Source organism: Emiliania huxleyi (genome assembly GCF_000372725.1).
Source record: "Emiliania huxleyi CCMP1516 unplaced genomic scaffold EMIHUscaffold_83, whole genome shotgun sequence".
Lineage (NCBI taxonomy): Eukaryota > Haptophyta > Isochrysidales > Noelaerhabdaceae > Emiliania > Emiliania huxleyi.
The window spans coordinates 173,449-185,025 of NW_005195801.1; the positions used below are offsets into that span (position 1 = coordinate 173,449).

Consider the following 11,577-nt stretch of genomic DNA (forward strand, 5'->3'; position numbering starts at 1 on the left):
AGCTGCCTCTGCGCGTCCTGTGGATGTACCTTTGTCGCGCGCCGGAGATGACTCGACGCCGCTGAGATCGGAGATTCAAGCTCTGACAGGTCGCACGTCGCTCCTTTGACGCCGACGTGACTCACCCGTGCAGATCACATCAGGACACGGTCTCGACGCGCTCGGTACGACGCCTGCGACCCGTCTTGGGTCAAGTGGCACGACGCTCATCGCGCCTACCAGCGCTGCCGTGCAGGCTGCCACGACAAGGTCGAGCACGCTTCTATACGCTCGCCCAGCCTCCCTTTCCATCCCATTAGGCAGCATGGGAACGGTGGCGAGCAGAGGCAAAGCCTACGAGGGGTGGTGGAACCACATGTCGCGGCTACTGCCGGCTCGACCCCACGATAGCCTCCGAAGGCTGACTTTGAGGCACCATCATCGGACGATGTCGACGAGTTGGGTCGCTCTCGCGGTAGCCAGGTAGCCCCCCATACTAGTAGCACCGGCCATGGCCGCAGGAAGCTCGGGGGAGGGCGCTGGGAGCAACACGGAGCTCCGTTGGACGCGTTTTCAAGATTAGCGTGTCAGAGTGAATTGGAACTAGCCAGTCTGCTAGTCCCCCACCGGGAGGACGACCCCGGCTAGTCGCCGACCACACCCACAAAGAACCCTGCACAAAGATCGCAAGGGCGGGGGCCTGTTCCTTTTTACCCATCTCACAGTAGAGAGGTGTCCGTTTTTATTTATTTATTTATCTAATTCTACTCATCACAACAACACTCGCCAGGAACACCCCCACACTGTAGGATGCAGGGTGGAGGCCGTTTCGGTGGTCGGCTTTGAAACAGGCTCTGAGCATAGTGTATACCGCAAACATCTACGTGGACACAACCTCAACGACAACGTGGAGACGTGTGTGCGAGCGAGCGACGAGGCGAGAGCACCAGCGCGCCGAGAGGCGAGAGCTAGGCGCGACGCCTGTGGCTGCAACGCGAGGGGGGCAAGCCGGCCAGGCCGGCGAGCGGCGAGCGTTGCGCCTTCACGCGCCCTGCACGGCCGCCGCGGCCGCCAGCCACGACATCTCACCCTCCGCCTTGGCGGCCTTGAGCAGGCAGTGCAGCTCCTTGACGTCGTCCTCCTTCGCGCGGAGGAGCTTCTCGGCCGCGCGGTCGGCCACCTGACGCAGGCGTGTGGTGCGGTGAGAGCTGGCTGGGGGTCTCCCCAAGCGGGGGCGGGCGCGCTCGCGGGGTGGGGGGGGTGGTCCGCTGGGCGGGCGCGCCTTGTGCTCGTTGCGGATCTCGATGGCCTTGTTCTCGCCGAGGATGGCCGACTTGGCGGCGACGAGGAGCGTGGCGAGCTTGAGGTAGCCGACGCGCTTGTCGTGGTAGATCTTGAAGGCCGCCTTGAGCTCGTGCGCGAGGCGGATCTCCTCGTGCGTGTCGCCGCGTGCCTTGGCCTCCTCGGCGCGCGCCTCGAGCGGGCTCATGTTGCGCTCGTGCTGTTGCGCGTCGGCCTTCATCTTCTTGCCCTCCGACTTGCCGAGGTGGATCACCGCGATGAGCTCCTGCGTGAACGGGCGCGGTTGGCTGGGAGTAGCCGGGCAAGGGGCGGTGGGTGGTCGCACCATGATGCCGGTCACGCCCTTGGTGGCGACGTGCTGCCAGCAGAGCTTCAGGAGCTCGTCGCCCACGCCCGCCTGCTTCAGGCGTGCGTAGAGCGCCACGACGTGCGACTCCTTTGCGAGCTTACGCGTGGCCGTCTCGACCCTCTCGAGCGCGGAGACCTGGATCGGAGCGATCGTCTTCTCCATCGGCGACGGCGGCGCCTGCGAGCGCGATTCAGGCGGTGCCGTCAGCGGAGCGGCAGGCGGGCGGTGCGCGGTGCGGGTGCGCGGTGCGGGTGCGCGGTGCGCGGGCGCGGTGCGGGGCTGGCGGGCGGTGCGCGCACCACCTTGGCGGCCGGTGGCGACTGGGCCGGGTCCGGCTTGAGGGGCTCCGGCATGCCACTCGGAGGCGGGTTCCCGCCGAGGAGGTCGGGGCCGTGCTGGCCGGCCACGCCGGGCGCGGGGTGGTTCGCGCCCACGAACTTCTTGGCGCAGCGCCGAAAGGCGACCACCAGCTTGAGGCCGCGGTTGACGCGCGGTTCGTTGGAGTTTGTGATGTCGCCCAGCATCGTGTGGACCTGCTCAATCAAAAGCTGCAGCTGCGGGAAAAAGAATTTTACAACAAAACTCCCTCGCACGACACTGGGCACAGGACTGGGCACGGGACTGGCTCGCACTGGCACTAACACAGGTACACCACGGGAGCCGCCTAAGCGACTCCTGCGAGGGAAAAGAATTTTAGACGCGCACGACACGATTCACGCGACAGGCGAGGCGCGGGCGACAGCTTCCTCAGAAGCCGTCGCCCGCACCACAGGAGCAGTCACACCACTCCCACTCCGGGAAAAAGAAAATTCGAGCCGCCACAGTCGCTGTGGTGGGATCGCTTACGGAGGGAGCACAAATAGGACGCCCAGCCTTGCCCTCGTGCCGCCGAGTGCGTATCCTATGCGAGAGAGATCCCCTGTGCCCGTGCCCAGACCTCTCCGCGCCGCGATGCGCCCTCCCCCCTCGCTTTTGCAAAATCCTGCAAAGGTGGGGACGTGTCTGTCCTCGACCCAGCCCTAGCTTGGGATGTCCGGTTTATTTATTTATATGGGATCGCTTGTTTGTCATGTGAGAGAAAGCGGATACAAAACAAGAACACAACGCACTCTCTCACATGACAAGCGATCCCACGACAGCGATTGTGGGGACTACATGAACATGAACATGAACATGATCCGCACGTGAAAGGTGGAGGGGCCCGTGAAAACAGTTGGCCACTCCTACGCCTTCGGCAACACCGAGGAGAAGGCCCGCCGCCTAAAGCTAAACCTGGGCTGCAAGGCGCGCGGGCAGCCCGGCCAACCCTTAGACCACAAGTGACAAGAACGGCCACGGCTACGTCAAGGCGCATCGCGGTTTCTACCACGACGCGATCTTTGTCAAGCGCAACAACTTCAACCTGCTCTGCTCCACGAGACGTTCGGCGGCGGCTTCTCGCCCACCGCCGTTCTCAAGCTGCGCCGCCTCGCGCGCAAAGTCGCGCGCGGCAGCGTCGACCGCACGGCCTACTCGCCCAAGTACTCGCTCTCTTTTATGTCTCACCATGCAGAGCGCATCTCTCTCTCTGTTGTGCGAGGCGTGAACCGCGCCATTCGCTCTCACCTGGCAACCCTGTCTGCACGTCTCGCGCGCGCGTGAACAGGGCTCCAGGCCCCAAATAACGTGTGAGTGTTAGAGTTGTTTGGTATTGCTAAAAATCTCTCTCCCGTCCGCGGAGCTAGGCGGTACGGGCGCCCTCCACTGCGGCCGCGCGCGAGAAGCCGTCCGCCGTTTGCTTGTTCGTGAGACGTGACAGAGAGAGAGAGCGACTTGTTCACTTGTCTTGTTTTGTATCCGCTTTCTCTCTCTCCTTAGGTTAGGTTCTCGTGCACACACACACACACACACACACACACACACACGCAGAGACGAGTGTGAAACAAAGGGCGGCGGGCATGGAGGGCGGTAGCGACGGGGATGGAGACGGTGACGGTGGCGAGGGAGAGGAAGGGGGTCCATTAACACCAGACAGCGAGAGGGGCAGGGAGGAAAGGGGGAGAGAGGAAGCCAACGCGACGTGCGCAGAGGATGAGGATATAAACTGGGACGACGCAGCGGAGGGGATAGGCGAGGGAATCGAGGGACCGGAGGGCTTTCGCGACAGCGACGATGACGACGAAGAAAGGGGAGGGGACGGAGGGGCGACACGCAGGAGGAGCGAAATCGCTAACGGCCCGAGCAGAGAGGGCGACGGCGGGGCACGAGGGAACAACGGAGACGCTACCGATGACGCGAACCGAGGCACGGACGCCGGCGGGGACGGGGAGGGCGACAGCGACGTCGAGGTTGACGCAACCGTATCGAGAGCGCCACCCAAAAAGGGGCGGACAGCCATGGAGGTCACCGAATGGAGGGCGAACGGCACGATGCGAAAAGGCAGGGCGAGGCGGATGGAGAAAGAAGTGCCGAGAAGGCCATGGTGGAGGGGAGGGACGGGAGGACGAAAGAAGGGCGAGGAGGACGAGCGGCCCGCACAGACCGCGAGCAGACAGCGCCTGCTGGCCATTTCGAGACATTCGCCAAGAACGCTAGCTACATGGGAGGGCTTCGTGAAGGATGGATTGAAAAACATTCGAACAAAGAAGAGGCGACGGGAGGAACCGGCGGAGGATGCAGTGACGTGAGACACACACACACACACACACACACACACACACACACACACACACACACACACACACACACACACACACACACACACACACCGCTCACCCACGCGCACTGGGCCTTGCACTTTGAATGCCGTGGGGCTCCTGTCGTCAGACGTGGAGACGCGAGGGTTGCCCCCCCTTGCCCCACCACCTCGTGTGTGTGGAGAAGTTTACCTTACCTTACCTTACCACACACACACACACACACACACACACACACACACACACACACACACACACACACACACACACACACACACACACACACACACACACACACACACACACACACATGAGGTTCTAAAATAAATAAATAAATAAAACGGACATCCCAAGCAGGGAGGGCTGGGTCGAGGACAGACACGTCCCCACCTTTGAGAGAGAGAGAGAGATTTTTATTAACCAAAAAGAAATCACGACTTTCAGTGATTTGGGCTCTCTCTCACCTTTGCAGGATTTTGCAAGGGCGAGGGGGAGGGGGCGCATCGCGGCGTGGAGAGGGCTGGGCACAGGGCACAGGGGATCTCTCTCGAGGGCTGGCGGGCGCATTTTTGTTCTCTTGCTCGAGCCGTTGTTCGCGGCAGGTGCATGTGCATGCACATGCACGCCTGCGGCTGCGACGTCCACGTCACCGCTGAGCAGGCGCATGCCTTGGCGGAGAAAGAAGGGCTCGCACTCGTGAAGAGCAGCAGGAGCGCCACCGGCTTCGCGGGCGTCACCAAGGGCAGCTCGCGCGCGCGCCCGTATCAAGTTTTGGACACCCGGTGGACGATCGATGGGACGTCCGGCAAGAAAAGGAGGAAGAGTCTGGGCAGCTTTTTTACGGCGGAGCACGCCGCGCTCGTGTACGCCAGGCATGTGGCCGAGGTTGGCAAGCGGAGCCGCGGTGGTCGGAGGGCTGGGGCGGGCAGGAAGCATGCCGACGCTTCGGAAGCAGAGGCTTGGTGGAACATACACTCCAGCGAGAATCGGGTTAGAGTCGAGGCGATGAGCCCCGAGGACGCCGGGGAGGCCGCGGAGAAGGAGGGCGCGGTCAAGGTGGACAAAACACTCAACCCGTCGGGCTATAAGGGCGTCATCAAGCGGGCCAGCACGGCCGAAGGCGGCGCCACCTACTCCGCGTTGTGGCACCCGTGCGCGAGCGACGCGAAGCGCCTCGGCAAGACGACCCTGCGCTTCGGCCTGTGGTCCCACCCGGAGCACGCCGCGCTTGTTATCGCGCGAGAGAGCAAGCGCGTCCTCGAGGAGGCGGATGCGGCGGAGACGGCGGCGGCGGCGGCGGCGGCGGAGGCGGCGGCGGCGGCGGCGATGATGGCAGCGGCTGCGGCGCTGCAATCGGCGATGCCTGCGGCAGCGGCGACGGTGCCCGTCGCGGCGACGGTGCCCGTCGCCGGCAGTGATCCGCAGGGACCTTCGGCGCGCGAGGAGGTGAGCGGCGCCGCGGCATCATCGTGGAACTTGCAATGCCTCGCTGACGTGGCTGGGTGCAAGGCTCCGGTCGATCCGCGACTCGCTCAAGGGCGGCGAGGCGACCCGCAGCACCCTCTACGGGACCGCGCGGATCTGGCTGCTCAGGACGGCGCCGGCATGGCAGGGCGGGTCGAGTGAACTTGCTCTGTGGCGACGGCGCCTCTAACTCCGGGAGCCACCGCCGGCGTCGGGCGATGCGGGGGCGGCGGCGGCGGGATATGCTGCACCGCAGGGCGCCGCTGCTATCCTAGCCGACGAGCGCCTGAGCTCTGCGTCTCGATTACGGCTGGCCGACAGCTCGGATCGGCTGCCACGTCGGCGGCGCCGCCCCCGCTTTGCTGCTGCCAGCGCGACCGAGCCAGTGAGCTCGCGGTGCGGCGCCTCGAGGGCGTGGAGAGGGCGGCCGCATGCCCTCGTCAGCGGCGGGAGCTCGGCCGGACGGCTGCAGCTGCGCCTCCGCCCCGCCGTCGCCGCAGCGACTGGCCGACAGCTCGGATCGGCAGCCACGTCGGCGGCGCCGCCCTCGCTTTGCTGCTGCCAGTGCGACCCCGATGACTCGCGGTGCGGCGCCTCGAGGGCGTGGAGAGGGCGGCCGCATGCCCTCGTCAGCGGCGGGAGCTCGGCCGGACGGCTGCAGCTGCGCCTCCGCCCCGCCGTCGCCGCAGCGACTGGCCGACAGCTCGGATCGGCAGCCACGTCGGCGGCGCCGCCCTCGCTTTGCTGCTGCCAGCGCGACCCCGATGACTCGCGGTGCGGCGCGTCGAGGGCGTGGAGAGGGCGGCCGCATGCCCTCGTCAGCGGCGGGAGCTCGGCCGGACGGCTGCAGCTGCGCCTCCGCCCCGCCGTCGCCGCAGCGACTGGCCGACAGCTCGGATCGGCAGCCACGTCGGCGGCGCCGCCCTCGCTTTGCTGCTGCCAGTGCGACCGAGCCAGTGAGCTCGCGGTGCGGCGCGTCGAGGGCGTGGAGAGGGCGGCCGCATGCCCTCGTCAGCGGCGGGAGCTCGGCCGGACGGCTGCAGCTGCGCCTCCGCCCCGCCGTCGCCGCAGCGACTGGCCGACAGCTCGGATCGGCAGCCACGTCGGCGGCGCCGCCCCCGCTTTGCTGCTGCCAGTGCGACCGAGCCAGTGAGCTCGCGGTGCGGCGCCTCGAGGGCGTGGAGAGGGCGGCCGCATGCCCTCGTCAGCGGCGGGAGCTCGGCCGGACGGCTGCAGCTGCGCCTCCGCCCCGCCGTCGCCGCAGCGACTGGTCGACAGCTCGGATCGGCAGCCACGTCGGCGGCGCCGCCCCCGCTTTGCTGCTGCCAGCGCGACCCCGCGGTGCGGCGCCTCGAGGGCGTGGAGAGGGCGGCCGCATGCCCTCGTCAGCGGCGGGAGCTCGGCCGGACGGCTGCAGCTGCGCCTCCGCCCCGCCGTCGCCGCAGCGACTGGCCGACAGCTCGGATCGGCAGCCACGTCGGCGGCGCAGCCCCCGCTTTGCTGCTGCCAGTGCGACCGAGCCAGTGAGCTCGCGGTGCGGCGCCTCGAGGGCGTGGAGAGGGCGGCCGCATGCCCTCGTCAGCGGCGGGAGCTCGGCCGGACGGCTGCAGCTGCGCCTCCGCCCCGCCGTCGCCGCAGCGACTGGTCGACAGCTCGGATCGGCAGCCACGTCGGCGGCGCCGCCCTCGCTTTGCTGCTGCCAGCGCGACCCCGATGACTCGCGGTGCGGCGCCTCGAGGGCGTGGAGAGGGCGGCCGCATGCCCTCGTCAGCGGCGGGAGCTCGGCCGGACGGCTGCAGCTGCGCCTCCGCCCCGCCGTCGCCGCAGCGACTGGCCGACAGCTCGGATCGGCAGCCACGTCGGCGGCGCCGCCCTCGCTTTGCTGCTGCCAGCGCGACCCCGATGACTCGCGGTGCGGCGCGTCGAGGGCGTGGAGAGGGCGGCCGCATGCCCTCGTCAGCGGCGGGAGCTCGGCCGGACGGCTGCAGCTGCGCCTCCGCCCCGCCGTCGCCGCAGCGACTGGCCGACAGCTCGGATCGGCAGCCACGTCGGCGGCGCCGCCCCCGCTTTGCTGCTGCCAGCGCGACCCCGCGGTGCGGCGCCTCGAGGGCGTGGAGAGGGCGGCCGCATGCCCTCGTCAGCGGCGGGAGCTCGACCGGACGGCTGCAGCTGCGCCTCCGCCCCGCCGTCGCCGCAGCGACTGGTCGACAGCTCGGATCGGCAGCCACGTCGGCGGCGCAGCCCCCGCTTTGCTGCTGCCAGTGCGACCGAGCCAGTGAGCTCGCGGTGCGGCGCCTCGAGGGCGTGGAGAGGGCGGCCGCATGCCCTCGTCAGCGGCCGGAGCTCGGCCGGACGGCTGCAGCTGCGCCTCCGCCCCGCCGTCGCCGCAGCGACTGGTCGACAGCTCGGATCGGCAGCCACGTCGGCGGCGCAGCCCCCGCTTTGCTGCTGCCAGTGCGACCGAGCCAGTGAGCTCGCGGTGCGGCGCCTCGAGGGCGTGGAGAGGGCGGCCGCATGCCCTCGTCAGCGGCGGGAGCTCGGCCGGACGGCTGCAGCTGCGCCTCCGCCCCGCCGTCGCCGCAGCGACTGGTCGACAGCTCGGATCGGCAGCCACGTCGGCGGCGCCGCCCTCGCTTTGCTGCTGCCAGCGCGACCCCGATGACTCGCGGTGCGGCGCCTCGAGGGCGTGGAGAGGGCGGCCGCATGCCCTCGTCAGCGGCGGGAGCTCGGCCGGACGGCTGCAGCTGCGCCTCCGCCCCGCCGTCGCCGCAGCGACTGGCCGACAGCTCGGATCGGCAGCCACGTCGGCGGCGCCGCCCTCGCTTTGCTGCTGCCAGCGCGACCCCGATGACTCGCGGTGCGGCGCCTCGAGGGCGTGGAGAGGGCGGCCGCATGCCCTCGTCAGCGGCGGGAGCTCGGCCGGACGGCTGCAGCTGCGCCTCCGCCCCGCCGTCGCCGCAGCGACTGGCCGACAGCTCGGATCGGCAGCCACGTCGGCGGCGCCGCCCCCGCTTTGCTGCTGCCAGTGCGACCGAGCCAGTGAGCTCGCGGTGCGGCGCCTCGAGGGCGTGGAGAGGGCGGCCGCATGCCCTCGTCAGCGGCGGGAGCTCGGCCGGACGGCTGCAGCTGCGCCTCCGCCCCGCCGTCGCCGCAGCGACTGGCCGACAGCTCGGATCGGCAGCCACGTCGGCGGCGCCGCCCTCGCTTTGCTGCTGCCAGCGCGACCCCGCGGTGCGGCGCCTCGAGGGCGTGGAGAGGGCGGCCGCATGCCCTCGTCAGCGGCGGGAGCTCGGCCGGACGGCTGCAGCTGCGCCTCCGCCCCGCCGTCGCCGCAGCGACTGGCCGACAGCTCGGATCGGCAGCCACGTCGGCGGCGCCGCCCTCGCTTTGCTGCTGCCAGTGCGACCGAGCCAGTGAGCTCGCGGTGCGGCGCGTCGAGGGCGTGGAGAGGGCGGCCGCATGCCCTCGTCAGCGGCGGGAGCTCGGCCGGACGGCTGCAGCTGCGCCTCCGCCCCGCCGTCGCCGCAGCGACTGGCCGACAGCTCGGATCGGCAGCCACGTCGGCGGCGCAGCCCCCGCTTTGCTGCTGCCAGTGCGACCGAGCCAGTGAGCTCGCGGTGCGGCGCCTCGAGGGCGTGGAGAGGGCGGCCGCATGCCCTCGTCAGCGGCGGGAGCTCGGCCGGACGGCTGCAGCTGCGCCTCCGCCCCGCCGTCGCCGCAGCGACTGGCCGACAGCTCGGATCGGCAGCCACGTCGGCGGCGCCGCCCTCGCTTTGCTGCTGCCAGTGCGACCGAGCCAGTGAGCTCGCGGTGCGGCGCGTCGAGGGCGTGGAGAGGGCGGCCGCATGCCCTCGTCAGCGGCGGGAGCTCGGCCGGACGGCTGCAGCTGCGCCTCCGCCCCGCCGTCGCCGCAGCGACTGGCCGACAGCTCGGATCGGCAGCCACGTCGGCGGCGCCGCCCCCGCTTTGCTGCTGCCAGTGCGACCGAGCCAGTGAGCTCGCGGTGCGGCGCCTCGAGGGCGTGGAGAGGGCGGCCGCATGCCCTCGTCAGCGGCGGGAGCTCGGCCGGACGGCTGCAGCTGCGCCTCCGCCCCGCCGTCGCCGCAGCGACTGGCCGACAGCTCGGATCGGCAGCCACGTCGGCGGCGCCGCCCCCGCTTTGCTGCTGCCAGCGCGACCCCGCGGTGCGGCGCCTCGAGGGCGTGGAGAGGGCGGCCGCATGCCCTCGTCAGCGGCGGGAGCTCGACCGGACGGCTGCAGCTGCGCCTCCGCCCCGCCGTCGCCGCAGCGACTGGTCGACAGCTCGGATCGGCAGCCACGTCGGCGGCGCAGCCCCCGCTTTGCTGCTGCCAGTGCGACCGAGCCAGTGAGCTCGCGGTGCGGCGCCTCGAGGGCGTGGAGAGGGCGGCCGCATGCCCTCGTCAGCGGCGGGAGCTCGGCCGGACGGCTGCAGCTGCGCCTCCGCCCCGCCGTCGCCGCAGCGACTGGCCGACAGCTCGGATCGGCAGCCACGTCGGCGGCGCCGCCCCCGCTTTGCTGCTGCCAGCGCGACCCCGCGGTGCGGCGCCTCGAGGGCGTGGAGAGGGCGGCCGCATGCCCTCGTCAGCGGCGGGAGCTCGGCCGGACGGCTGCAGCTGCGCCTCCGCCCCGCCGTCGCCGCAGCGACTGGTCGACAGCTCGGATCGGCAGCCACGTCGGCGGCGCAGCCCCCGCTTTTTGCTGCTGCCAGTGCGACCGAGCCAGTGAGCTCGCGGTGCGGCGCCTCGAGGGCGTGGAGAGGGCGGCCGCATGCCCTCGTCAGCGGCGGGAGCTCGGCCAGACGGCTGCAGCTGCGCCTCCGCCCCGCCGTCGCCGCAGCGACTGGCCGACAGCTCGGATCGGCAGCCACGTCGGCGGCGCAGCCCTCGCTTTGCTGCTGCCAGTGCGACCCCGATGACTCGCGGTGCGGCGCCTCGAGGGCGTGGAGAGGGCGGCCGCATGCCCTCGTCAGCGGCGGGAGCTCGGCCGGACGGCTGCAGCTGCGCCTCCGCCCCGCCGTCGCCGCAGCGACTGGCCGACAGCTCGGATCGGCAGCCACGTCGGCGGCGCCGCCCTCGCTTTGCTGCTGCCAGCGCGACCCCGATGACTCGCGGTGCGGCGCGTCGAGGGCGTGGAGAGGGCGGCCGCATGCCCTCGTCAGCGGCGGGAGCTCGGCCAGACGGCTGCAGCTGCGCCTCCGCCCCGCCGTCGCCGCAGCGACTGGCCGACAGCTCGGATCGGCAGCCACGTCGGCGGCGCCGCCCTCGCTTTGCTGCTGCCAGTGCGACCGAGCCAGTGAGCTCGCGGTGCGGCGCCTCGAGGGCGTGGAGAGGGCGGCCGCATGCCCTCGTCAGCGGCGGGAGCTCGGCCGGACGGCTGCAGCTGCGCCTCCGCCCCGCCGTCGCCGCAGCGACTGGCCGACAGCTCGGATCGGCAGCCACGTCGGCGGCGCCGCCCCCGCTTTGCTGCTGCCAGTGCGACCGAGCCAGTGAGCTCGCGGTGCGGCGCCTCGAGGGCGTGGAGAGGGCGGCCGCATGCCCTCGTCAGCGGCGGGCGCTCCGCCGGACGGCTGCAGCTGCGCCTCCGCCCCGCCGTCGCCGCAGCGACTGGCCGACAGCTCGGATCGGCAGCCACGTCGGCGGCGCCGCCCTCGCTTTGCTGCTGCCAGTGCGACCCCGATGACTCGTCGTGCGGCGCCTCCAGGGCGTGGAGAGGGCGGCCGCATGCCCTCGTCAGCGGCGGGAGCTCGGCCGGACGGCTGCAGCTGCGCCTCCGCCCCGCCGTCGCCGC

The 11,577-nt window shown here is 70.4% G+C and overlaps 2 protein-coding genes across 2 annotated transcripts in view; one reads left to right on the forward strand and one right to left on the reverse strand.

Moving 5' to 3' along the window:
• Positions 1–828: 828 nt before the first annotated feature.
• EMIHUDRAFT_438680 (hypothetical protein) lies at positions 829–2,154 on the reverse strand (the record flags this gene model as incomplete). The annotated part of the gene is made up of 4 exons (XM_005758912.1): positions 829–1,159; positions 1,262–1,546; positions 1,607–1,807; positions 1,930–2,154. The coding sequence occupies 4 exons, from the start codon at positions 2,152–2,154 to the stop codon at positions 1,022–1,024; spliced, it is 849 nt and encodes a 282-aa protein (XP_005758969.1). The 3' UTR covers positions 829–1,021.
• A 3,156-nt stretch (positions 2,155–5,310) lies between these two features.
• EMIHUDRAFT_465848 (hypothetical protein) overlaps positions 5,311–11,577 on the forward strand; it is a gene marked incomplete at its 5' end in the record, with an annotated part of 18,712 nt that continues 12,445 nt past the window's right edge. Inside the window, one exon of the mRNA XM_005758913.1 lies at positions 5,311–5,751. Coding sequence (XP_005758970.1) covers positions 5,311–5,751 — 441 coding nt within the window. The remainder of the gene's footprint in view (positions 5,752–11,577) is intronic.